The following is a 26,225-nucleotide window of genomic DNA, read 5'->3' as shown; positions in this document are numbered from 1 at the left end:
GCAGCTGCCCAGGCAGCTGGCATGGGCTCTGCAGGCAGGACGCCCATTTGCTTCAGCACCCTCCCTGACCCTTTGGAGCTCCGCCTACTGCTTTGGTGGCTGTGTGGGCAAAGCTGTGAAGTGGGCCAGGGGGCCTAAAGCGCCAGCAGTCTGGCTTGGGAGTGAAAGGGAAGATGCGGATGGATAGGCAGGGCCTTAACTAGGGCTTATTTTTGGGGCAGAGCTGATATTAGGTCCACTCCCAAAAATCAAGCTAGGGCTTATTTTCAGAATAGGTCTTATTTTGGGGAAAACGTACTACAGATATAAGGGACTGTGAAGGTGAGGGCTACTATAGAGTAGGCCTGTTGTTCCCCTGCATGTTTGGCAGATGAAGGATATAATTCCTAACCAATCTTCTATACTGGTAGTCCATGACTTACAACATTTGTTCAGTGACCATTCAAAAAAGTCATTTATGACCGTTCTTCACACTTACAACCACTGCAGCATCCCCGTGATCATGTGATCAAAATTCAGATGCTTGGCAACTGGCATGTATTTATGACAATTGCAGTGTCCCAGGGTCATATGAACACCTTTTGTGGCCTTCTGACAAAGGAAGCCAATGGGGAAGCCAGCGTCATAACCACAGTGTTATGAACTTAACAATTGCAGTGATTCACTTAACAACTGTGGCAAGAAGGGTGGTAAAATGGGACAAAATTCACTTTACAACTGTCTTATTTACTGATAAAAATTTGGAGCTCAATTATTCTTGTAAGTCAAGGATTACCTACAGATGACTGAATAGGGAAGGCACATTCCATTCTCTACAAGTTGTGGCTCACGAATTTTGAGATAATATATTCAGTTTCAAAATTCCTAAATCCATTTTTCTGATTGTTTGTTTCTATTTTATAAAGCTTTCTTCTTTGAAAATGTTGAAACCAGCTGTTGCTAACAGATGTGTTTTATATAAAATTTATAAACATTAACATTCATCATAAGGGTGTGGTACTCTAGTATGCAAGGGCAGAACAAAAGAAAACACTTGCTGATATGAGTTATCTTTTCTTTCAAGGTAATAAACAAAAGAATTTCTACACAGGAAAAGAATTGCAATATATTTATTTTGTTCATTCACTGAGCCTGTTAGGCACATTATTAATATACAAACAAGGCAGAAAACTCTTTCCTATTCAACTGAAAAACCGAAAAGGTAAGGATTTAATGAAAAAGATATTTTATTTTATGACTGCTTTTCTCAAAAGTTTTCCATTTGTTAAATTCCCCTTCTGTAAAAAATGAATCGATAATACTGTGGAAGAGAACGAAAAACTTAGTATAAGTTTTATGGTCACTCAGAAGACTGTGCCAACAGCAGAGATGGAGTGGAAAAAAAATAATTCAGCTAACAATAAATCATCATCTTCATATGCATGTAGCAAAATGTCTTGGATTCCTGTATTTTCCTTTCCCTTTTCCAGCATGACTGCAAACAGATCATTTCATTTTATAGTTTACCATGACAATCATAATATACACTTGTAATTCTGTGCAGTAAGGAAGGTCACCAGCCCTTCCTTTCTCAAAGAGTTTAGAAGTAGAATAGCTGCCATCACTTGTATGATTAATAATACTTAATATTCCTCCCAAACATAATAGAACGTGGGTTGCACTTCCAGAAAAGAACAGAGCTATCCTTTAATCTGTTTTTAAGTATGGTATTGTCCGCATTTGATGCTGAAGGTGCCAATATGCCTACCCCATCCATACAAACAAACATACATATAGATATCTGTCGTATCACGTTTAGTTCATGAGCTCATAGCAATTAAATATGAGAGACTTCGATTCTCTGGCAAAATCCTGGGCATAAGCTTCATTGTTATTTCCAAAAAGGATTCTGGACTTGAAATAACAGAATAACAGAGTTGGAAGGGTCCTTGGAGGTCATCTAGTCCAACCACCTGCTTGAGCAGGAGATCCTATAATATGTCAGACAAATGGCTGTCCAGTCTCTTTGAAAGCCTCCAGTGTTGGGGCACCTACATATTCTGAAGCCAAGCTATTCCATTGGTTAATTGTTCTCACTTAGGAAATTTCTTCTTAGTTCTAGATTGCTTCTCTCAATTAGTTTCCATCCATTTTTCCTTGTCTTGCCTTCAGGTGCTTTGGAAAATAGTTTGACCCTCTCATCTTTGTGGCAGCCCCACAGATATTGGAATACTGCTATCGTGTCTCCCCTAGCCGACATACTCAATTCCTGTAACCGTTCTTCATATGTTTTAGCCTCTGGTCCCCTAATCATCTTAGTTGCTCTTCTCTGCACGAATGAAAATAACGGGTGGCTACAAAGTCAAGGGCTTTGTTTTGAAATATGCTTTTGTGTCAAAGCAAGGGCAGAAATAATCAGGGAAAGGCCTATGGAATGGTGGATAAGAGAATGTGATGGGTAACATCATCCGGGTAGATTCTGACTTTGTAAACTGCAGCCATTTTCAAGAGCACTCACAACACGCTCCCAAAAGTTGCAATATGCCCATCAGCTTACCAAGAATTGAGATTCTTGGTTGGCTATATAAATAAACCATTCCACAGGCTATCCTGTACAATATCATCAATTCCACTTTTCAACTCAATTGATTTATTAAAAAATCCAGCCAAGAAGAGCCAGAAGTAATGAGTTAGTGTTTAACATAAACCAAAGCATAGACTGTATTAACTAAAACTTCTCAAATATAGCTACCTAAACAAATTAGAGACTTTGACTTTTGAGAATCCCTGGGATTTCACAGCATGGCTGTAACTCTCCACCAGTCACCATTTGAATTAATCACTTTTTCCAGGGAAGTGGAAATAGTTTCCAAAGAGAGAGATATTCCTTCCTGATTGGATTGAGTGTTTTCTAAATGATTCTTAACAGTGCCTGTTTCGCAGAAGGCTGAGTCAGCAAGAAAGTCATTTCTCTAGTTTGTATATAGCTACAATTAGTTTTTAAACATTGCCCTGATTTGCATAATATCTAAGCCAAAATGTGACTAGTCTTAGTATGCTAATTCTACCATGTTCAAATGCTTATATCTTGCCTGGCCTCTTCATAGTTTTTATCTGGAGATTTTATGACCAAAAAAAAAAAACACGCCTGCAATGAAGATTAATTTCTCACTTTATACAAACCTGACTCTGATCAAACCACCATGTGTCCTTTTTTTTTCAGTGCTACAAAATAATTACAATTAAATTGTAATACGCTTAATGGATCCCCAGAGGTTCCAGGCGGCGCTGGGGTCCCCACCTGCCTCCCTCGCTCACAGCTCGGCCGAGGCCTTAGTGGAAGCCTGGGAAAGGACGGCCACTGAGGCCCTTGACCGAGTTGTACCCTTGCGGCCCCTGACCCGGTGCAGATCCCGTCGGGCTCCATGGTTTTCTGCGGAGCTCCGGGAGATGAAGCGTCGGAGACGGGGCCTAGAGAGCGGTTGGAGGTCCAGCCGATCCGAACCCGACCGATTGCGACTAAGAGCCTTTATTAGGTCTTATCTCGCTGCAATTAGGGAGGCGAGGTCTAACCACTTCGCCACCCTTATTGCGTCCGCAGATAATCGCCCGGCTGCCCTGTTTAGGGTGACTCGCTCCCTCCTAAATCAGGAGGTGAGGGAGGATCCCTTGCAGGGACGTGCCGAGGAGTTTAACCAACATCTGTCGGACAAAATCGCTCGGATTCGGACCGGTTTGGACTCTGACTGGGCAGAGTCTGACGATCAGGACACGGGTGGTCTTGTCGATATCATCTGGGAGGAGTTTGATTCTGTGACTCCGGAGGAAGTGGACAGGATCATGGGGAGGCTGAGCACCACCACATGTTTACTGGACCCGTGCCCTTCCTGGCTGGTTTATGCAGCCAGGGAGAGGACACGCAGCTGGTTCCAGGCAGTTATATCGGCTTCTTTGAGTGAGGGTATCTTCCCCACCGTCTTGAAGGAGGCGGTGGTGAGGCCTCTCCTCAAGAAGCCTGCTCTGGACCCGGCTGTATTGAACAACTTTCGTCCTGTCTCCAACCTTCGCTTTCTTGCGAAGGTTGTTGAGAGTGTGGTGGCGCATCAGCTCCCTCTGGTCCTGGATGAAGCGGATTATCTAGACCCGTACCAATCGGGTTTCAGGCCCGGGCACAGCACGGAGACGGCATTGGTCGCGCTGGTGAATGATCTCTGGAGGGCTCGGGACAGGGGGCATTCCTCTGTCCTAGTCCTATTAGACCTCTCGGCGGCTTTCGATACCATCGACCATGGTATCTTGCTGCGGCGTCTCAGGGGATTGGGAGTGGGAGGCACAGTTTTACAGTGGTTCTCCTCCTATCTCTTGGGACGTTCGCAGTCGGTGTTGGCAGGGGGGCAGAGGTCGACCGCGAGGTCTCTCATTTGTGGAGTTCCTCAGGGGTCGGTCCTCTCGCCTCTCCTGTTCAACATCTACATGAAGCCGCTGGGTGAGATCATTCGTGGCTTTGGAGTTGGGTATCATCAGTACGCTGATGATACCCAACTTTTCTTTTCGACCCCAAACCACCCCAGTGATGCCCTCAACGTGATGTCCCGTTGCCTGGAGGCGGTTCGGGTCTGGATGGGGAGGAACAGACTCCAGCTCAACCCCGACAAGACTGAGTGGCTTTGCATATCTTCATCCCGGGTTTATTCGGACATTCCACCTCTAGCTATGGGGGGTGAATTATTACCCCCCGTAGATAGGGCTCGCAACTTGGGGGTCCTCCTAGATTCACGGCTCGCCTTGGAAGATCATATAGGAGCCGTGACTAGGGGGGCCTTCGCACAGGTTCGCCTGGTGCGTCAGTTGCGGCCCTATCTTAGCCGGGATGATCTATGCACGGTCACTCATGCGCTCGTCTCCTCTCGTCTGGACTACTGCAACGCTCTCTACATGGGGCTGCCCTTGAGGACCACTCGGAAGCTCCAACTGGTACAGAATGCAGCCGCGAGAGTGGTGTTGGGAGTCTCCCGATACTCCCACGTTACACCTCTGCTCCGTGAGCTGCATTGGTTGCCAGTTGTCTTCCGGGTGAGATTCAAGGTACTGGTAACGGTATTCAAAGCACTCCATGGCATGGGGCCGGAGTACCTCAGGGAACATCTGCTGCCGGCATCAAGCTCCCTGCGCCCTGTGCGTTCCCACAGAGAGGGCCTCCTCAGGGTGCCACCGATCAGAGAATGTCGATTGGTGGCCCCCAGGGGGAGATCCTTCTCTGTGGGCGCTCCGGAGCTGTGGAATCAGCTACCGGTAGAGCTCCGGATGGCGCCCGATCTTCGCTCCTTTCGTCGCGATCTCAAGACATTTTTGTTTGTACAAGCCGGCCTAGCCTGAGGGGGGTGTGTTGGGGTTGTTTTATCTTTCGCTTTTTAATTTTTCTGGGGGTTTTTAGCGTTGTATTTATATTGTTTTTAACTAGGGCAATTGTTTAATCTTTTTTAATGTTTGTATTTGCTATTTTATTCTGCCCTGTGAACCGCCCTGAGTCCTCAGGGAGAAGGGCGGTATATAAATGTTATTAAATTAAATTAAATTAAATAATAAAATAATTAGGTAAAAGGTAAAGGTTTCCCCGCACATGCATGCTAGTTGTTTCCAACTCTAGGGGCCGGTGCTCACCTCCGTTTCAAAGCCGAAGATTCAGCACTTGTCCGAGGACGTCTCCGTGGTCATGTGGCCGGCATGACTAGATGCCAAAGGCGCACGGAACGCTGTTACCTTCCCACCATAGTGGGGTGTGGTGTAAAATACTGTCCAAAGATGAGGAAAGCAGCAAAGTGCTTTCAGGAGTCCTTTGCCATGTCACTTTATATGCCATTCATATATAAGACTACAATTGGTTAATGCAAACTATGGCTTATGATTATAACTTCACGTTTTTTTATGGTAGAAGGTTTCATTTAGTAGAAGTAATTTGCTAGGAGTCATTCATATAGTATGCATGTATTTACTTAAGATGTACAGGTAGTCCTCAGCTTATGACCACATTTGGGACAAGAGCTTCCATCCCTAAGCAAGGTGATTATTAAGTGAGTCATGCCCAATTTATGACCTTTTTTGCTGTGGTCATTAAGTGAATCACCACAGTCATTAAGTGAATGACAGTTAAGCAAACCTGACTTGCCCCATTGACTTTGCTAGGAAAGTTGCAAGTGGTGATCACATGATCCCAGGAACTGCAGTCATTATAAATTCATGCCAGTTCCCAAGCACCCAGTTTTGATCATGTAATTGTGGAGAGTGAGGACCAGTTGTAAGTCACTTTGTAACTTTGAACGGTCACTAAATTATTAATGGTTATGAGTTGAAGACTGACTGTACGCAATATTTCCCTGTACCTGTGTCAAAACACTAGGAAAAAGAAGATCCTAGAAAATAAAGATGAAATTTCTTTACATGGTCTCCATGCCCTGTGGCTGTTAAAACAGCAACAAACCTTCTTGATTAAATTATTTGGAGGAACAAATGTATCCACCCAAACTATTTTAACATTGCTAGAAGAGCACTATACTTGAAATTAGCTAATTAGGGTTAATTTAATGGCTTCAATTGATTAAGCTGAAAGAAATGGAAATGCAGCTTCATTTCTTTATATTAAATCTGTACATAAATATTATTTCACGCATTGTTACTAAAAGCATTTTACATTGCTTTCATTTTCAAGTATTTTTTTTCTCCTTCTGATTTTCCTAGATCTGATGACACTGAGAGATCTCATCATAATGTTTACACGTCTTATTTATTGTTCCCCAAATTGTCCCAAACCCCTTACTGTGCATTCAGGTAATAATTCTCATTTATATGCAGTTATTTTATAAACAACTTGCTTTGAGAAAAGAGTGTCTCCTGAAGGTTAATCTATTCTTTGTCTGTAGACACATGAATAACCTATGTGTTAGGAAGTTGTGGCAGCCTTTAGTATCTGGCTTGGAGGAGAAGTGAGGGAGGGAGAAGTAATAACAGGAGCAAGTTATTTACAGGACCATCTCATTTTGAGGGTATCTGCCCATCCTACTACATTAGACAGGGTAATTCCTTCCTTTAAATATTTCACCCAAAGCAGAGGTCTCCAACCCCTGGGCTGTGGCCCATTACTGGGCCTTGAGCCTTTCACAATCAGGCCACAAGTGCACATGGAACCATTACTTCTCTTCCCCCCCCCCTGCTGGTCCGCAAAGCCGAAAAGGTTGGGGAACTCTGACCCAATGGGACCTCAGAAGCATGTCTTCTTTGGTGGCCATTCCAGCCCTTTGGAAGAGCCTTCCACATGGAATTTGAGGGATTTCTATCCTCTTAGTCTTCCAGAAGATTGTAAAGATCTGGTTCTTCCACTAAGTATTGACTAGAGTGGGGGTTGAGCTAGAAGGCTGTTTGATCTGATGCCTCTATTGGGAAGGGTAGATTTATTTTTATCAGGTTTTGTGAACCGTGTATTATCTGAGACAGGTATAAGTTCTGTAAATAAATAAACACGTATTATTTTTCTTTGCCTTGTCACTATTTTGAAACAACTTTTTTTTTACATTTTCGCAGGCAATTATTCTCCAGCTGGCCTCATTACTGATATACTCCGGGTCTTTTGTGATGGAAAAGAATGTGCAACTGAACGTCTATATACAAATACAGTGATAGAAGAACTTCTTCAACCACTACATTATTTATTAAATGGAACAGAGGTTATCTTTAATTTTTATGCAATTTCCTATGGGGGATGGGATGAGGAAACCGCACAATGACAGACTTCCATCTAGAGCAAGGGTCCCCAACCCCCAGTCCATGGACCGGTACCAGTCCGTGGCATGCCAGCAACTGGTCCGCACAAACAAGCAAAGCCCCATCCGAGGATGCAGGTAGCACACATAACCACGTGCTCCGGTCTGCAGAAAAACTTTTCTCCACGGAACCGATCCCTGTGCCCAAAACTTTGGGAACCTCTGATCTGGAGACCAGTCAAAGTCAAGGCTGTGTTATAACTGACAATGTCTGAGATACTGAAGTGAAAGAGAATACATATTTTATTTCAGTTGGAAAACACAAGAAATCTGAATCTTTGTTCAGATATCTGTGAGAGCTTCACTTAGAAGTGTTCAATTCACATAGAATTGCTATGTTCGTCCAGAAATGGATGAACAAGCTGGTTTCAAAGCCTAACAGTATAATCTTGTGATTTCTGTTTAGAAGATCTGTTGAATTCCATGGGCCTTTTTCGCCACTCAGTATAGAATTGAAATGTGAAATTTGACTTTCTGCATCAGGTTGCTTGCCTATGCTTGAGCATTAGAGCTAACAAAGCATCTGGGTGGTATTTAAGGTGTTGTTTTTTTCTTCATAATTGCTGTAATTTCAAACGAGAAATGGTGTTATTTTTGCTTGTAAGTGAGCACTTGTAGTGACTGAAGCCAAGCAAAATTCTAAATAGCTTGGCAAACTCAGTGAAATGAGTTGGAACTGAATCTGCTCTTGGTCTAAGAGAAGGACATATTCCCAGAGGTTGTTTGCATCCAAGATCAATGGGGAAAGGGATAGTTGTCAGTTGTTTTGGTTTAGTTTTCTTTTACCATGCAATCTGCAGTACCACTCTGCTAAAAAAATTCTGTAGCCTTCTGTTGAAGCGGGAGGGGGGCAAGAGTGGGAGAATATAGAAGAGGAATTAGCCCAAATAGTCATCATCTTTCTCTGCCTGTGTGTACATCCAGTTTTTAGAAATCTCCATTAGTGAACCGACTGACTATAGTTAAAGTAAAGGTAAAGGTTCCTCCGCACATGCGTGCTAGTCGTTTCCGGCTCTAGGGGCCGGTGCTCATCTCCGTTTCAAAGCCGAAGAGCCGGCGCTTGTCCGAGGACGTCTCCGTGGTCATGTGGCCGGCATGACTAGACGCCAAAGGCTCACGGAACGCTGTCACCTTCCCACCGTAGTGGTCCCTACTATAGTCCCTAACTAGTCCTACTATAGTTAGGACAGTTTAACATTTAGCTTAAATCTGTGAAGAATTGAAGGGATTGGGCCATTTTTTAAAAAAAAAATGATTTCAGAAATGATGAAATTAATCTAAACAGAAGGATTTCATGAAATGAAAAAGAGGATATCAAGAGAAACCCTATAGCCTCGTTGACAAAATGAAGGTTTATAGTTCAGGGTAAAAAAATGCTTTAAAAGCAATTAATGTTGTTATATCAATTTGCTATTGGCTGTGCTTATCAATTAACTTCAGACATTTTTCACTATACGCACAGGTGAATCTGAATTGTCCAGAAACAACTCTAACACATATAGCTGATATTTTGGCGCGAATTGCTGCTACAGATGATGGTCTTTTACTACTTCTTTATGGAGGAGAAAAGCCCTCTGCCGCAGATAGCACAAGGTATGACAACAGCATGAAAAACTGAAAGCAGTCATCTGAATTCTAATCTAATCTAATTCTAGCCGTGACTAGGGGGGCTTTCACTCAGGTTCGCCTGGTGCGTCAGTTGCGGCCCTATCTGGACCGGGATGCCCTGTGTACGGTCACTCATGCGCTCGTGACCTCTCGTCTTGACTATTGCAATGCTCTTTACATGGGGCTTCCCTTGAAGACCACTCGGAGGCTCCAACTGGTACAGAATGCGGCCGCGAGAGTTGTCTTGGGAGTTTCCCGGTACTCCCATGTTACACCTTTGCTCCGCGAGCTGCATTGGTTACCAGTTGTCTTCCGGGTGAGGTTCAAGGTCTTGGTGATGGTTTTTAAGTCCTTACATGGCATGGGTCCGGAATACCTTGGGGACCACCTGCTGCCGGCGTCGACTCCCCTCCGCCCTGTGTGTTCCCACAGAGAGGGCCTCCTCAGGGTGCCTCCGGTCAGAGAATGCTGGCTGGTGGCCCCCAGGGGGAGGGCCTTCTCTGTGGGCGCCCCGGCTTTATGGAATCAACTGCCGGTTGAGCTCCGGATGGCACCGGATCTTCGCTCCTTCCGGCGCGGGTTAAGACCCATCTATTTGAACAAGCTGGCCTGGCCTGATGGGGGAATGGTAGGGTTTTAATGTTTTTATATTTTGATTGTTTTAATTTGGGCAATAATTTAATCTTTTTAACTTTTGTATCTTTATATATATGCCCTGTACACCGCCCTGAGTCCTTCGGGAGAAGGGCGGTATAAAAATTCAATAAAACTAAAACTAAACTAAAACTAATCCCATTAATAAAGTCTTTTCCTTTATAGCAAATACCGTGGTTGAAGATTGTGCCATGATTTATTTGTATCTTATCAAATTTATGAGCTGGTAGTCCGAGGGTGTGTACTCTATCTGCAAAGCACTTTGTCTAGGAGTCACTTGAAAAGCCTTTAGGCAGTTGTCAAGTTTCTTCATGGATTAATGTGTAGTTGCGTTCAGAGGCAAGTATGAATGAGTTATATCAGGTGAAGGATGAACATGTGATAGCTAAAATGTACAAACTTCCACCAAAATTTTAAACAGGAGAAGAACAGAATGCGGCCGCGCGAGTTGTGATGGGGGTCTCCCGATACTCCCATGTAACGCCTCTTCTCCGCGAGCTGCATTAGCTTCCAGTTGCCCTCTGGGCAACTGGCATGGGTCCGGATTATCTTAGGGAGCACCTGCTGCCAGTGTCAACTTCCCATCGTCCTGTGCACTCCCACAGGGAAGGCCTCCTCAGGGTCCCGCCGGTCAAGGAGTGCCGGAGGGTGATTCCCAGGGGGAGGGCATTCTCGGTGGGTGCGCCTGCCCTATGGAATCAGCTGCAGGTTGAACTCCGGATCGCCCCCGACCTTTGTTCGTTTCGCCAGGACCTAAAAACCTGGTTATTTGAGCTGGCCGGCCTGAACTGAGGGGTTTTTAAGGTTTTAAATTTAATTTTAAAGTGTTGGGGCTATTAATTTAATTGTATTTTAATCTGTATATTGTATTTTTTAATTTGCCCTGTAAACCGCCCTGAGTCCTTCGGGAAAAAGGCGGTATATAAATTGAATAAAATAAATAAATAAAATAAATAAATAAACAAGTGAAAGAATACATGGTAAAGCAGGCTAAATTTTTTGGTTATAATATACAGATAGGATAATAGGAAAAATATGATTATCATAATGACTAGTTAGCTAAGTAATTTGGACTTACAGATTTGGGGGATCAAGAAGAGGGATTTCCTTCATTTATTTTGTTGAAGTATGCTTTTGTTTTTTGGTTATGAAAAGATTCTAATAGTCAGGAATGGAAGACCTTTCTACAGCTGGAAATACACTTAGTAAACCAGTTTATTTCTGCAGATACCATAATAATGATGCAGTCTTATTTGGCTGAATTGATGATCTTGGGAACTCTAGGTCTAGGGAGTGACAAAAATGCTAGATGGTTGCACTTCCCATCTTTTCTAGTCAGATCCATGCATCCATATTATGTCTAAAAAGCTATTTGACCATTGCTTTTTAAACATTTTGTCTTGTTTCCAGCCTTAAGGGTGCACATGTTATTGCCCAGTTTACAAAGAAGCTTCTTGATGAAGATATTGCTGTTTTGTCTGGATCTGAGATGTTACCAGTCCTCAAAGGAGCTTTTATCTTTGTATGCCGTCAAATGTATAGTACCTGTGAAGGCTTAGAGGTGCTGTTGCCTTATCAGTTACATGAATCTGTTGCTGAAGCTTGGAAAAAGGTAGCCTTATGCATATTTTACAGAGCACTTATAGAGAAGTTCTACCAATTGATGGCTGTATTACAAAATGTCACTCTTCATATAAACACATATAGTATAGACTTTAGAGTCAGTTTGGTGTAGTAGTTAAGCAATCGGTCTAGAAAACAGGAGATCCTTAGTTCTAATCCCACCTTAAGCACAAAGCCGTCTGAGTGAACTTGGGCCAGTTACACTCTCTCATCCCTAGGAACATGACAGAGGCAAACCACTTCCAAAAGCTTTTCAAGGAAACTTCAGGGACTTGTCCAGGCACTACCAGGCATCAAGATTGAGTCATAACTCCACCCCTACCCCCCCAATATAAACTTTATCAAGGAAATAATACTAAAATATATATTATTTTTTGCCTGTCCTATAGCAAAGGAGGGTATTACTTTATATAATTGTGGCATAAAGCAGTGGCTATAGTTTGAGGTTTGTGTGATAAACCTCAATTTATAGGATCTAGCTACATCTTGCTTTGAAAACAAGATACCAAATATCCATGGAGATTTACATTGTTAGCATAATGATATCATCATGCATCTGACATAAGTCACCATGGAGACATATTTTTTAATTAAATAGACAGATGTGAATAATAGGCATCAACTCCTCCCAATTAAATTGAGTTTTAGAAGCATAAATTTGCTTTTGTGGTTATATTGTGACTTTGACAAGATGCTAAAAAGTTCACAACTTTTTGTTCAATTGTTAAGTACCCATTTATTTTATGGTAGTCATAAAAAACAGACAAACCCAGAGCAATATTATCTAAACACAATTACAGAATTTCATTGAATAGTAATAATACAAAAAAGATAAGTCCCTGTGGATTTTACTCCGCTAGTCATTGCCAACTATAAGGGGCGGTGCTCACCTCCCTTTCAAGGCTATTGAGCCAGCGCTGTCCAAAGACATTTTTGTAGTCATGTGGCCAGCATGACATCACAGAGCACTGTTAACTTCCCACCAAAGTGGTACCTTTTTGTCTACTCACGCTTTTGAACTGCTAGGTTGGTAGGAGCTGGGGTGATGACGGGAGCTCACCCCATCGCATGGCTCTTGGATCTCAAACCTGGGCCATCAGCTTTCCAGCCAACAAGCCCAGCATCTTAACTGCTGAGCCTCCGTGGCACCCTTATTTAGTTGAATAAAGGATACAAAAGTTTCCATCTGAAAAAATCTATTTTAACTTACCATGCTTTAATGCTAATTATCAGTACTTAAATTTGTTCTGTTCTTCTGACCCAAATTTCTGCGTTTTTTATTTTTATTTTTTATCATTCAACAGACTAGTTTGCTTTCAGAGAGAATTCCGACACCTATAGCTGGGGTAGACACTGTTTCTTCAGTAAACCAAGAACCTCAGAGTTGGTAAGTGGTTTTATTTCATATGTTGGTATGTATTTAGGATAGTGCTCTGTTGGTAGAAGAAGCAGGCGAGACAGCTGGCTAACGAAAAGCTTTTTATTTGGAACTGGGCAAAGAACAGGTTAACAACGCTTCTATTTATACTTCAGCTGGCCGGTCGACGACCAATCAGGGCAGTGCCGGTTTCCCGCTGTTTGGTTGGACCAATCGGCGTCTGACAGCTTTGACAGCTTGGAGCTGTCAAACTGCTTGCGCCTGCGCGGTAGCTGGCGGTTCTTGACAGCCGAGAGCTGTCAAACGGTTGCGCCTGCGTAGTCGCTTCCCGGCAGCTTTTGACAAAAGCTGCTGCGGTTTTACCTCAACTCGGAACTTGTGTATTACAAATCTTTAACGAGTGTAACTTATTAACATGTGAATACACAACACCCCTTACCCCTCCCCCAGACTGGTGTGGAGATTCTTCCGGGTGTTTTTTCGTGTCGTCCCCCATTCAAAGTCTTTTAAGTACGTGGCAGGTTTCCGTGTTCTCTCAGAACGTCGGAGGGGTATTTCCTCTGGAGGTTCTGCTTCCTCTGGCTCGGGGAGTGATGTGTCTGGATTGGCGTTTGGCTCACGGGGTTCCGGGTCCCTCCCGTTAGACGTGTGTGGTGGGGGTGGTGTGCTTGGTCCGGGGGGAATGTGATGTGTTGGGATTTCGTTGCTACCCCTTCCCCCAATGTTCTGAGGGCTTCGTTGTCGTAATTGGTCGATGTGCCGGCGTAGGTGGTTGTTGTTCCCGGTATCGATGACGTATGACAAGGGTCCAGTCTGCTCTAGTACAACCCCCTGAATCCATTTGTTCCCTCCCCCGTACTTTCCCTGACAGTTAGTACTAGGGACCTAGAGGTTTTTTCCCCGTTGGACGTTGGTGGGCCCGTACCTGCGGATGTCACCTCCAATTCGTGCAGGTTCTCCCGGCTCAGGCTACGGCATACGGCTCTGAGGTGTCCCGTTTTGCCACAGCCGTGGCATTTGGCACTGCGGAAACGGCACGATGCTCTCGGGTGGTTTCCCCCGCAGCTGGCGCATTTGGCTCTGATGCCCTGCTGGTTAGTGTTTTTGTTGTGTGGGGGGCCCCCTCGGTTGTCGCGTTGGATCTTGAGCTTCTCAAATCTTCGTTGGACGGCATCAATGTCGGTGGAGACGTCATTCTCCTCTGTGACACTGTGGGCGATGTCCTCTTGGTGCACGGACCCGTATGGTCCACAGTCAGGAGGTCTGGGGTTTTCGCTATGACTGTCTTCATAAGCCACAACTTCCATGGAGACTTCGGCCAAGGTTAAGATGGGTTTGGCGATTAGCTTCTTCCGCAGGCGTTCGTCCTTCAGCCCGATGACTACCTGGTCGCGGATCCGGTCCTCCAGATCAGGGAACCGGCATCGGCATGCGGCATGCCTGACTCGTGCTATGAAGTCGGTGGCGGATTCCTCGGGGAGTTGTAAGCGCTGGGCGAAGTTCACTCGCCAGAACAGCTCGGACTTGGTCGGCATAAAATGCTTACTCAGTCCCTCTGTGAATTCAGCGTACGGGATGGTGGCGATGGGCTCTGGGCTGAACAGTCCTATGGCCACATCGTATACGGCGGGTCCACTGAGGCAAAGGAGCGCTGCTGCCTTGGCTCGGTTGTCCGTTATCTTATTGACCAACAGGAACCCTTCTACCTGGCCCCAGTGCGACTCCCAGCACTCTGGGTGGCGAATGTTGAATTCGCGGATGTGGCCGAGGTTGGCCATACTGTCCCGGTTGTGGGTACTGCTTCGCGGGTGTTGGGGAAGCTGTGCTTCCCGCCGGTAACTTCAGCTGTGACTTAGCTCAGAGCCAAGGGGAAAAAAATCTCTTCTTCCCCTTGGCTAGTGACTTCAGCAGTGCGAAGCAGTATATCCCACCTTCGTCGCCAGTGCTCTGTCGGTAGAAGAAGCAGGCGAGACAGCTGGCTAACGAAAAGCTTTTTATTTGGAACTGGGCAAAGAACAGGTTAACAACGCTTCTATTTATACTTCAGCTGGCCGGTCGACGACCAATCAGGGCAGTGCCGGTTTCCCGCTGTTTGGTTGGACCAATCGGCGTCTGACAGCTTTGACAGCTCGGAGCTGTCAAACTGCTTGCGCCTGCGCGGTAGCCGGCGGTTCTTGACAGCCAAGAGCTGTCAAACGGTTGCGCCTGCGTAGTCGCTTCCCGGCAGCTTTTGACAGCTGTCAAAAGCTGCCGCGCGTTTACCTCAACTCGGAACTTGTGTATTACAAATCTTTAACGAGTGTAACTTATTAACATGTGAATACACAACAGATAACATTAAAAAATTTATATTGTTGCTGATGAAGAGTTTTTAGTGTAATTTGCTACTATGGCTGCAGATGTAGAGATATTGCGTATAGTAGTACAAGGCTTAGTGTCGTAGATACTTTCTCTCTTGCTTACTTGTCTTCGTATATAATACTTCAGGTTTCCTCATGTTCACCTTTGGTTTCTCTCTCATTTCTCTTCAGTTATTTTGCTGGCACAGCTTCTATTTGGTTTTTCAGCTCTCATCTTTTCACTTACAACTTTTGCTTTCTCTCACTTTCTTTTTCTTCATCTCCCAGTTAGAATTCGTTTAATCCCTTTCTTTTTTAATGTCCTCATCCTTGCTCTTGGTTCTTCCTGCTTCTCCTTTTCCCCCTCAGCCAGGCAGAAATCTGCCTGGTGACTTTCTGATTCTGCTGCGCAAAACCTGAAGACTCAGCTATGCAGTGGATGCATTTAATTATTTAGGGAAGAACAAGGGCAAATTTGGCTTGTCTTCTTTAGGAGTGATGCTGCATTGCTTACATAGTGATCAGCTCTTGCACTGTGATGACGATCGTTTATTTACTGTTAGCTGTGTTGCTTTGGTGTTTTCTGGAACTCATGAATTTTATATGTGAATTGCTAGAAATGGCTATAAGCACTGCTAGTCATTGTTCATTAACAGTGGTTCTTAAGGATTCTAAATTCCAAATGGAGATTTTCCAATTCCAGTTCAGGGGGATGTGGTGGTGATGATGATGATGATGATGATGATGATGATGATGATGATGATGATGATGATGATGATGATATTGGAGGTTATATCCCAGCTTGATACGCTTAAGCACTTAAAGTGGTCAGGGAGATGCCAGGACTTGAGCCCTATTCTCCTTTGTCTATCTCCATATTTTTACAAATGTATATAACTTTCTCACAATGACATTAGCAGCCACTGAAACCATGTACTATGTGCATCTATACCTATGCTTCATTTTTCTACGATTCCAATCCATATATGAAATATTTCCAAGGCAGTCCCAGAGGTACTTTTTCAAGAGGCAACTGGACTTTCTTTGTTTTTCCTTGAAGATATTTGCTTCTCATCCAAGAAGCTTCTTCAGTTCTGATTGAATATGGAGGAATGGAATGATTTATATTCCTCGCAGTCATCTGGTCGTTAGACTCCTTCTGAGAGTCGTTGAGGCAACTTGGATGTTTATCTGTATCCTCGGGGTCAACTAAATAGTGCAAATGGGTATGGAACCTTTTTTGAAGTGTTGAAAGGACTGTGATTACAGTGGGTGTTCTATACCATTTGCCCTGTTCAGATGACCCTGAAGACATAAATAAATCTCCAAGTTCCCACCATGACTCTCAGAAAGAGTGTTAATGACCAGATGATTGCAAGGAATATAAATTCTTCCTTTCTTCAACATTTAGTCAGAAATGAAGAAGCTTCTTGGATGAGAAGTGAAATGTCTTCAAGGAAAAACAAAGAAAGTCCAATTGCCTTTTGAAAAAAAAACCTTCGGGACAGCCATGACCTGGATGATTGAGAATCTCCATAGACATTTGCAAAGGCAGTGATTTGTATTCTACACATAGGTTAAAGATAGTTGGTTCTTCCCATTGGTGATTAAATAATTGTAACCGCTGCTTTTTATAAAAAAAATTATATTGTCAGCTTTGTAAGAATGTTTAAATAAATAAATAAATAAATAAATAAATAAATAAATAAATAAATAAATAAACCTTTATTGTCAAAGTACAACATGTGTACATTGAGATTAGCCTCCCCCCGTGCTCTCTCCCCTCAACACACAGTGACAACAAACCCTCCATCCCACCACACTATGTGAACCAACTACACCACACACCGGCCTCCCAAGTCAATTCTGCCTAAGATTATGTCCCATTTAAAAGCCTAACAGCCCACGGATAAAAGCTATTTTTCAGCCTGTTGGTACGGCTGGCTATATTAATATGTGAGTATCACATTACTGCCAAATTATAGGAGACCAGTTACATTATTTTTTAGTATCTTATACAAATTATTGGTGCCAAAAAAAATCATTATAGAAAGATACATTTTATTTTATTTTATTAAAAAAACCCCTCATGTTTAGTTTTTTAAACCCTACAAAAAGCACTTTTAATGCCTTGTTTAAAACATTTTTGTTGCCCATATAATGCACTCCATGCTTTCAATATAAAAACATTTGCTGGGTGAATTTTGTCTATTGAAGGTCAAACCAAACCTTTTGTCTAGGTTTCTTGGGAAATCTATTTGCGGATCAATGTTTTTCTTTAGATCATAATAACTCATGTCTTTTCTGTATAGTTTGCAATAACAAAAAGAAAAAAAAATCATGAATCTTAACTGGCCGTGTTTTTGTTGTTGTTGTTAGTTGCGAAGTCGTGTCCGACCCATCGCGACCCTATGGACAATGTTCCTCCAGGCTTTCCTGTCCTCTACCATCTTCTGGAGTCCATTTAAGCTCACGCCTACTGCTTCAGTGACTCCATCCAGCCACCTCATTCTCTGTCGTCCCCTTCTTCTATTGCCCTCAATCTTTCCCAGCATTAGGCTCTTCTCCAGTGAGTCCTTCCTCCTCATTAGGTGACCGGTTTGATCGCCTTGCAGTCCAAGGGACTCGCAGGAGTCTTCTCCAGCACCAGAGTTCAAAGGCCTCAATTCTTTTGCGCTCAGCCTTTCTTATGGTCCAACTTTCACTGCCATACATTGCAACTGGGAAGACCATAGCCTTGACTATACGCACTTTTGTTGACAGGGTGATGTCTCTGCTTTTTAGTGTGCTGTCTAGATTTGCCATGGCTTTCCTCCCGAGGAGCAAGCGTCTTTTAATTTCTTGACTACAGTCCCCATCTGCAGTGATCTTGGAGCCCAGGAAAATAAAATCTGTCACTACCTCCATTTCTTCCCCATCTATTTGCCAGGAATTGAGAGGGCCGGATGCCATGATCTTGGTTTTCTTAATGTTTAGTTTCAACCCAACTTTTGCACTCTCCTTCTTCACTCGCAACAAGAGACTCTTCAGTTCCTCTTCACTTTCTGCCATTAGAGTGGTATCATCTGCATATCTTAGGTTGTTGATATTTCTTCCAGCAATCTTAATTCCAACTTTTGATTCATCTAGCCCTGCCTTTCTCATGATGTGCTCTGCATATAAGTTAAATAGGCAAGGCGACAGTATACAGCCTTGCCGGACTCCTTTCCCAATTTGGAACCAATCAGTGGTTCCGTGTCCAGTTCTCACTGTTGCTTCTTGGCCCGCATATAGGTTTCTCAAGAGACAAATAAGATGTTCTGGTACTCCCATCTCTTTAAGAACTTGCCACAGTTTGTTATGATCCACACAATCAAAGGCTTTAGCATAGTCAATGAAGCAGAAGTAGATGTTTTTCTGGAACTCTCTAGCTTTCTCCATGATCCAGCGTATGTTGGCTATTTGATCTCTAGTTCCTCTGCCTCTTCGAAATCCTGCCTGTACTTCTGGTAGTTCTCGATCCACATACTGCTGGAGTCTAGCTTGTAGGATTTTAAGCATAACTTTACTAGCATGAGAAATGAGTGCAATGGTGCGATAGTTTGAACATTCTTTGGCACTGCCTTTCTTTGGAATTGGAATGTAAACTGATCTTTTCCAATCCTGTGGCCACTGTTGAGTTTTCCAAATTTGCTGGCAAATTGAGTGTAGCACTTTTACTGCATCGTCTTTTAAGATTTTGAATAGCTCAGCTGGAATACTGTCACCTCCACTAGCTTTGTTGTTGCTCAGCTTTTCTAAGGCCCACTTCACTTCACATTCTAGGATGTCTGGCTCGAGGTCAGTGACCACCTCATTGTGATTATCAGGGACGTTAAGCTCATTCTTGTATAGTTCTTCTGTGTAATTTTGCCATCTCTTCTTAATCTCTTCTGCCTCTGTTAGGTCCCTGCCATTTTGGTCCTTTATCATGCCCATTTTTGCATTGAACGTTCCCTTCATCTCTCCAATTTTCTTGAAAAGATCTCTGGTCCTCCCTATTCTATTGTTTTCTTCTATTTCTTTGCACTGTTCATTTAAGAAGGCATTCTTATCTCTTCTAGCTATTCTCTGGAATTCTGCATTCAATTGGGCGTATCTTTCTTTTTCTCCCTTGCCTTTTGCTTCCCTCCTTTCCTCAGCTATTTGCAAAGCTTCCTCAGACAGCCATTTTGCTTTCTTGCATTTCTTTTTCTTTGGGATGGTTTTGGTTGCTACCTCTTGTACAATGTTGCGAACCTCTGTCCATAGTTCTTCAGGCACCCTGTCTATCAGATCTAATTCCTTAAATCTATTTGTCACCTCTACTGTATATTCAACGGGGATATGATTTAATTCATACCTGACTGGCCTGGTGCTTTTCCCAACTTTCTTCAGTTTAAGCCTAAACTTTGCAACAAGAAGCTCATGGTCTGAGCCACAGTCAGCTCCTGGTCTTGTTTTTACTGACTGTATAGAGCTTCTCCATCTTTGGCTGCAGAGCATATAGTCAATCTGATTTCTGTGTTGACCGTCTGGTGATGTCCATGTGTAGAGCCGTCTCTTGGGTTGTTGGAAAAGAGTGTTTGCTATGACCATCGTATTCTCTTGACAAAATTCTATCAGCCTGTGCCCTGCTTCATTTTGTACTCCAAGGCCAAACTTGCTTGTTATTCCGGTTATCTTTTGGCTTCCTACTTTAGCATTCCAATCCCCCATGATGATAAGGACATCATTTTTTGGTGTTAGTTCTATAAGGTGCTGTAGGGCTTCATAGAACCGATCAATTTCATCCTCTTCAGCACCGGTGGTTGGGGCATAGACTTGGACTACTGTGATATTGAATGGTTTGCCTTGGATTCGAACTGAGATCATTCTGTCATTTTGAGGATTGTATCCCAGTATTGCTTTTCCTACTCTTTTATTGACTATGAAGGCTACTCCATTTCTTCTGAGGGATTCTTGCCCGCAGTAGTATACCTGATGGTCATCTGAATTAAATTCACCCATTCCTGTCCATTTTAGTTCGCTGATACCTAAGATGTCGATGTTCAGTCTTGTCATCTCTTGTTTGACCACGTCCAGCTTGCCTTGATTTATGGATCTTACATTCCAGGTTCCTATGGAGAAAAAATCTTTACAGCATCGGACTTTCCTTTCACCACCAGACATATCCACAGCTGAGCGTCCTTTCGGCTTTGGCCCAGTCGCTTCATTCTTTCTGGCGCTACTAGTACTAGCCCTCTGCTCTTCCCCAGTAGCATATTGGACGCCTTCCGACCTGAGGGGCTCATCTTCCAGCGTCATATCGTTTTGCCTTTTGGTACTGTCCATAGGGTTTTCATGGCAAAGATACTGGAGTGGGTTGCCATTTCCTTCTCCAGTGGATCACGTTTTGTCAGAACTCTCTGCTATGACCTGTCCGTCTTGGGTGGCCCTCCACGGCATAGCTCATAGCTTCATTGAATTACGCAAGCCCCTTCGCCACGACAAGGCAGTAATCCATGAAGGGGTGGCCGTGTTTACATTTAATAATAAGTCAGAGTTATGAGGAATGAGCTGCACGCTTGTAATGGCTCTTCCATCATCCTTTCTTATAAAGCAAACAAGTCAGGTTTCTTCATCCGTTGTTTGCTTAGCATTACATGTGAATCAGGGACTGATTTATTTTTCTTTCAGTAATTCAGAATCATAAAACATTATTTTGCTTTGGCATATGCTTTTGCTCTGTTAGGAGCAAAACAGACTAGACTTCCCAGTTAACACATATAATGAAAACAAATCACAAATGAGGCCATCCGAGCTTCATTTTTTTGGGCCCACTTGCAGGAGGAATTCAGCAGCAGCAGCAGAGAAACGGGTAGAGAAAGATGGTGAAAATGCAGTTCATGCTGAACTGGATTCTAGCTTATCAATGCATACTAATGCCAGCAATATAATATGAGTAGTTTGTGGAGATACAACGTGTGCTTGTACCTGTGGTGGTGGAGGATTATAATGGGCAATGCTATACCATAAACATGAACAAGTAGAGCCAGAATTTTCTAGGGTTTCATTTATTTGTTTTTCATTTTAAGTGTCTAAGCTTATCCAATATATCATGTCCCGTCTTTTTGTTTTATTTCATTTTCCTGGGTGATAATTGTCAGAAAATTAATCATTGATAAATTTATTTTATTTTATTTCATATATTAAATTTATATGCCAGCCATCTCACTACTGAGTGACTCTGGGCAACTTACCACATCATAAAAACCTGAAGATACAAGCTTATCCAATAGATCATGCCCCGCCTTTTTGTCTTGTTTCATTTTCCTGGGTGATAATTGTCAGAAAATTAATCATTGATAAATTTATTTTATTTTATTTCATATATTAAATTTATATACTAGCCATATCACTACTGAGTAACTCTGGGCAACTTACCACACCATAAAAAATGAAGATACAAAGATTAAAACATTAAAAATATTAAAATTAACAGGAAATTGGCTAAACTAGGAACCAGTATACACACGGGATGTGAATGGGATGTTTTTCTTGAACCAACAGCTAACTCCAGCATGGAATGTCCCCATTGGAGCCACAAGTGAGTTAGCACAGCCAGGCCCTTTTCGGAAGGTCAAAAAGCTGGGGCGACCTCACCTCAAGTGGCACAATGTTCCAGAAGGCTGCAGCCATGGTAGAAAAGACTATTGTCCTGGACTCCGTCAGCTGAAATTCCTGGACTGATGGGGTCTGCAGCATGCCCCTTTGCTGGAGTGAGTGGTGCAGGCCAAACACATTGGGGTGAGATAGTTTCTCAGGTAGCCTGGTCCCATGCCATAAAAGGCTTTAAAGGTTCTAACCCATACCTGGAATAGAATCCGGAAGCAAATAGGCAACCAGTGCAGCTCATGTAACGATGGTGGTACATGGGCCATCTTCAAGACCCCTAAATTGTCTGTGCAGCTTTCTTCTTTGCCAGCTCTAAGTTCCGAATATTCTTCGAGAGTAGCCTTTGTAAAACATAGAGTATTATGCTGAATTATTGAGATTCAATCATGGGAAGGCCAAAAAGCATTGGGACTATGTGCAAAGTACAGGTTGTTTTTAATTTGTAGCTTATCTTACAGTGGTTCATTATTTTGATGAAATTTCTATGCAGGTTTCAATCTAACTAGCTAGCCTCATGATCTTGTAGCCCTGACTGAACATAGATTAATCGTGAATTTTATACTCCAGTTTACAGTAGTAGTAAATAATAATATATTTTAAGAGGCTGTTAACTACCCCAAGAAGTCGAAAACACAATGCACAAGAAGACATAAACCATTTCCATATAGTTGCCTAGAAAGTTGTCTGGAATCAGTCACGTAATCAGCAAAGGTCAAACTCAACTGTACAGAATTTTTATGATTATTGAATTGCAAAATATTGGTTCAATAATATAGCTCTCTGAAAATTTAGAAGTAAATTCCATCGATTACTTAGATGTTAATATGACAAATCAAAGTCTAGCGATTGGTGCTATGAACACCACCAGTATTTCTTAGTTGCCTTCCTTGTTATTCTGAAGCAATGAACGGTGCTATAAGTTCATACTAGTCTCACCTAAAATTGTACCAATCCAAGAATTGACTCAGGTGGTTCATTTCTCACGCTGGATTGTACTTATCATCATGCTTTGTAACCATCCTACTTTCTGGAATAGTGAAGTACAAATCAAATCATCATCGTCATTGTCATAAATACAAGAGTTTTGAGTATAGGAATGAGCACTATTTTTAAAAGATCCTGCTTTCTTTTTGCCATTAAAAGTACAGGATACTTTTCAGGTGCCCCAAATATTAGTTTTTCAATTACTCTGTACTTAATGTCTTTGAGAAAGGTTCTGCTCCTCATGGTCAAATTTGCAGATTGCTACTTGTCAGGGACAAGGAAGTAGGTTTTCTCTGTGGAATAATGTAATATTGAGTAGAGGATCTATAGTACGCATGAGTTCTAGCCGTCTTTTTCAAAATCAGTATTAAATAGGCCTTCCCTCACTAATGTTTACTTTTATTGGATTGGGGTTTTTTAATTTTAATTCTAGGATTTAGGATTTTGTAAAGCATTGCAAGATTCCCTTCAGTAAGGAGAGTTATAAAGTTGTTTTCTTAACCATCAATAAAAAGTCTGACTTGAAGACATGGGGAGTTTTGTTTCCTGGGCATTGGAGAAAAGTGTGCTTAGTAGAGTTAATAGCCAAGCCTATTAGAGAATGTTGGACCTTCAGGGGAGACAGCTGCAGTGTAGGTACAGCAGACATGGATATGCAGATGATTTTGTACATGAATTAATTGCAGCCAGATGGTGGATTGGGCAACAGAGGCAATATGGAAGGGAAACATTTTCATAACAAACATTATGTGTTAATAAAATAGCATATGTCTTTCATATTACAAAGACATCCTTCGTATAAGAAAAACAAAACAGCTTTAAGTGCTATTACAGTTTTTATGGGAGAAGGAAGTGTTTGGTTTATTTTGCTGTTTGTTGTGCTCACAGAATTGTATTTGATTTGTTCTTTTTTTCCCTCTCAGTATTGTATTAGAAGAAACATTGTTGGATGACTTGCTAAATTTTGCTACCACACCGAAAGGTCTTCTCCTTCTACAGAACACAGGAATGGTCACTGAATGTGTCACCTTCATGTTCAACAGGTTCATGAAGAACCTCCAGGTTGGTATTCTCATTCTAAAAAAAAATATGTGGAACAAAAATTGATAAAAACAATTATTTCGCTTACCCAAATAACTTGATTGCTTGTAGTGTAACCTTTTCCTGTCAGAGCTATTTGTTGGTCTCAGAATGCTAATTAGAATCTAATGATGCATTTGATTATCAAATCCAAACAAACAAGAGATGTATATGCAAAAATCCACTACTAATTATTGTCTCAATTAAGTTATGCTCATTCTGTGAAAATGATGTTTGTGGGCTAACAGATTCTCTTGTTTGCACCAGGTGAGTGGATGTGAAAAGTTTGGCTATGGAGCAATTGTTTCACAAGTAGCTGCAACTGCCCCTGGGGCTGTAGCTCTACAAAATTCGGGTAATTTTGTTTTGCTTGATATCATTTTATTGTACATCATTGTAATTAAAGCTCAGTAATGTAACTCTTGATTTCTGTCTACATCAGAACATCTCTCCCACATTGATAATTATATTCTGTCTTTATTTATTTGATTATCCTTTGATTTTGTGCTAGTCCTGAGGGTAATTTCTGATTTTGGTGGGGGGAGGAGGGAGAAAAGTACCACGAGGGAAGGGAAAGAGGGAGATATTTGCAATTATATAGGCAACATTGCATTGAAACAGACAAAAGATTCCCGTAGATAATTCATAAGATGCATGGGTATTATCCGGTAGGTTATATGTAATCAGAGATGTGCAAAAAAAAAAACAGGGTTCCTTGTATGGAACTTTTCAGTATTCTCTGGAATAGAGGGTTTAGCACACAACTGTAGTTAATGTGATGTAAATTAGTCTGTACATGGAGAAGAAGAAAAAATGCTTTCTTACACCATTGGTGTAATGGAATCTTCACTGCCTTTGCTGAGTTGTTCTTGTGAGTTTATGATGTGGTGGAGAAAATAAATCTAACACAGAATGCACCTTCCCCCCAGTCTTTTGGATATGACCATGGTCAAACCCAGTTCATCTCTTGGCTTATTCCCAGCAGGCCCAAACTGATTCTCCCCTGTCCCAGGTAGAACCTCTCTGCTGTCCCCCTAAATCAGGGGTAGGAACCTCGGCTCAGGAATTCTGGGAGTTGAAGTCCAGTTGAAGTCCATGCGTCATAAAAGAGCCGAGGTTGCCTACCCCTGCCCTAAATCAAACAGAAGCTTCCTCACCAGTTGCAACCTAATGTACCCATCCTCTATCATCTGATACCTCCAGATTCCATCTCCTTTGACAATGAACTTCTGCTGCCCTCTTGAAAGGCCCATTTTGTCTAACAGGAGGAATAACTTCAGGTACAGTGACAAATACTTGCTCAGCTTCCCCAGACTGTCCAGCCAATCAGATCTCTAGGATTTCCCACTTTATAGAAGCTCTCAACTTCTACAAAATTTTTGTTTTTCCATTGTCCAGCACCCTTCTTTTTTATAAGACAGACACCCAACAGTTTGCAATAAACAGGATTCTTTTCCTCGATGTTGTACTCTTTATTCATATTGAATTCATGATTGCTTCAGATGTCTCAGCTGTTCTCAGACAAAACAGGTCTTCCATGCTTCCAACAACCTATTAAATATCTTTTGTGAATTGCTTAGAGCAAATAAATGCTGGAAAGGAGCAAGCCATTGGTTACAAAAGGATCTTTGTTTGCTCTGTATGTCTGGATACAACAGCAGCAACAGCATGCAGTCAGTATCAGTCAGGAATGGTTTTAGTCAATTCTTATCAAGTATTCTGCATGCTCCCTTATCCTCTCACAGAAAGTATGGAATAATAATTATTATTTTTTTAAAAATTTAGCCGTTGTGGAAAGGTCTAAAATTAAATAATAATGGCATATTAACTGATAGAAATCGAGTACAAAACTCACCCCCCCCCCCCGCACAACTCTGGACACTGAGTTACTCAGAATCTATAACATTTTTTTTAAAATCAAGTGAAGGTTTATAAATGGTTGTGAGATTTTGGCTATCCTCTTCAGGGATAATGATTGAAGAAGAACATATGAGGAAAAGAGCTTTTGATGATTTTGCATCATGTCTTATTGTAGTTTTAAATGCAGTGAAGGAGAGTGCCTAGACGTAAAAACTGGGTCATATCAGATTTATAAGTGGCATTTGATTGCGC

General features: G+C 42.3%; 1 protein-coding gene across 1 annotated transcript in view; it reads left to right on the top strand.

The window, feature by feature from the left end:
- Nucleotides 1-26,225, top strand: part of TBC1D32 (TBC1 domain family member 32) — a 108,653-nt gene that overhangs the window by 25,416 nt on the left and 57,012 nt on the right. The window contains exons 13-20 of the mRNA XM_081346661.1: nucleotides 1,064-1,201; nucleotides 6,715-6,804; nucleotides 7,555-7,697; nucleotides 9,256-9,386; nucleotides 11,466-11,667; nucleotides 12,983-13,065; nucleotides 23,957-24,095; nucleotides 24,381-24,468. Coding sequence (XP_081202787.1) covers nucleotides 1,064-1,201; nucleotides 6,715-6,804; nucleotides 7,555-7,697; nucleotides 9,256-9,386; nucleotides 11,466-11,667; nucleotides 12,983-13,065; nucleotides 23,957-24,095; nucleotides 24,381-24,468 — 1,014 coding nt within the window. The remainder of the gene's footprint in view (nucleotides 1-1,063; nucleotides 1,202-6,714; nucleotides 6,805-7,554; nucleotides 7,698-9,255; nucleotides 9,387-11,465; nucleotides 11,668-12,982; nucleotides 13,066-23,956; nucleotides 24,096-24,380; nucleotides 24,469-26,225) is intronic.

Source organism: Vipera berus, assembly GCF_964194415.1.
Source record: "Vipera berus genome assembly, chromosome: 1".
NCBI classification, from domain to species: Eukaryota; Metazoa; Chordata; class Lepidosauria; order Squamata; family Viperidae; genus Vipera; species Vipera berus.
This window is presented reverse-complemented; position numbering and strand designations above follow the sequence as displayed.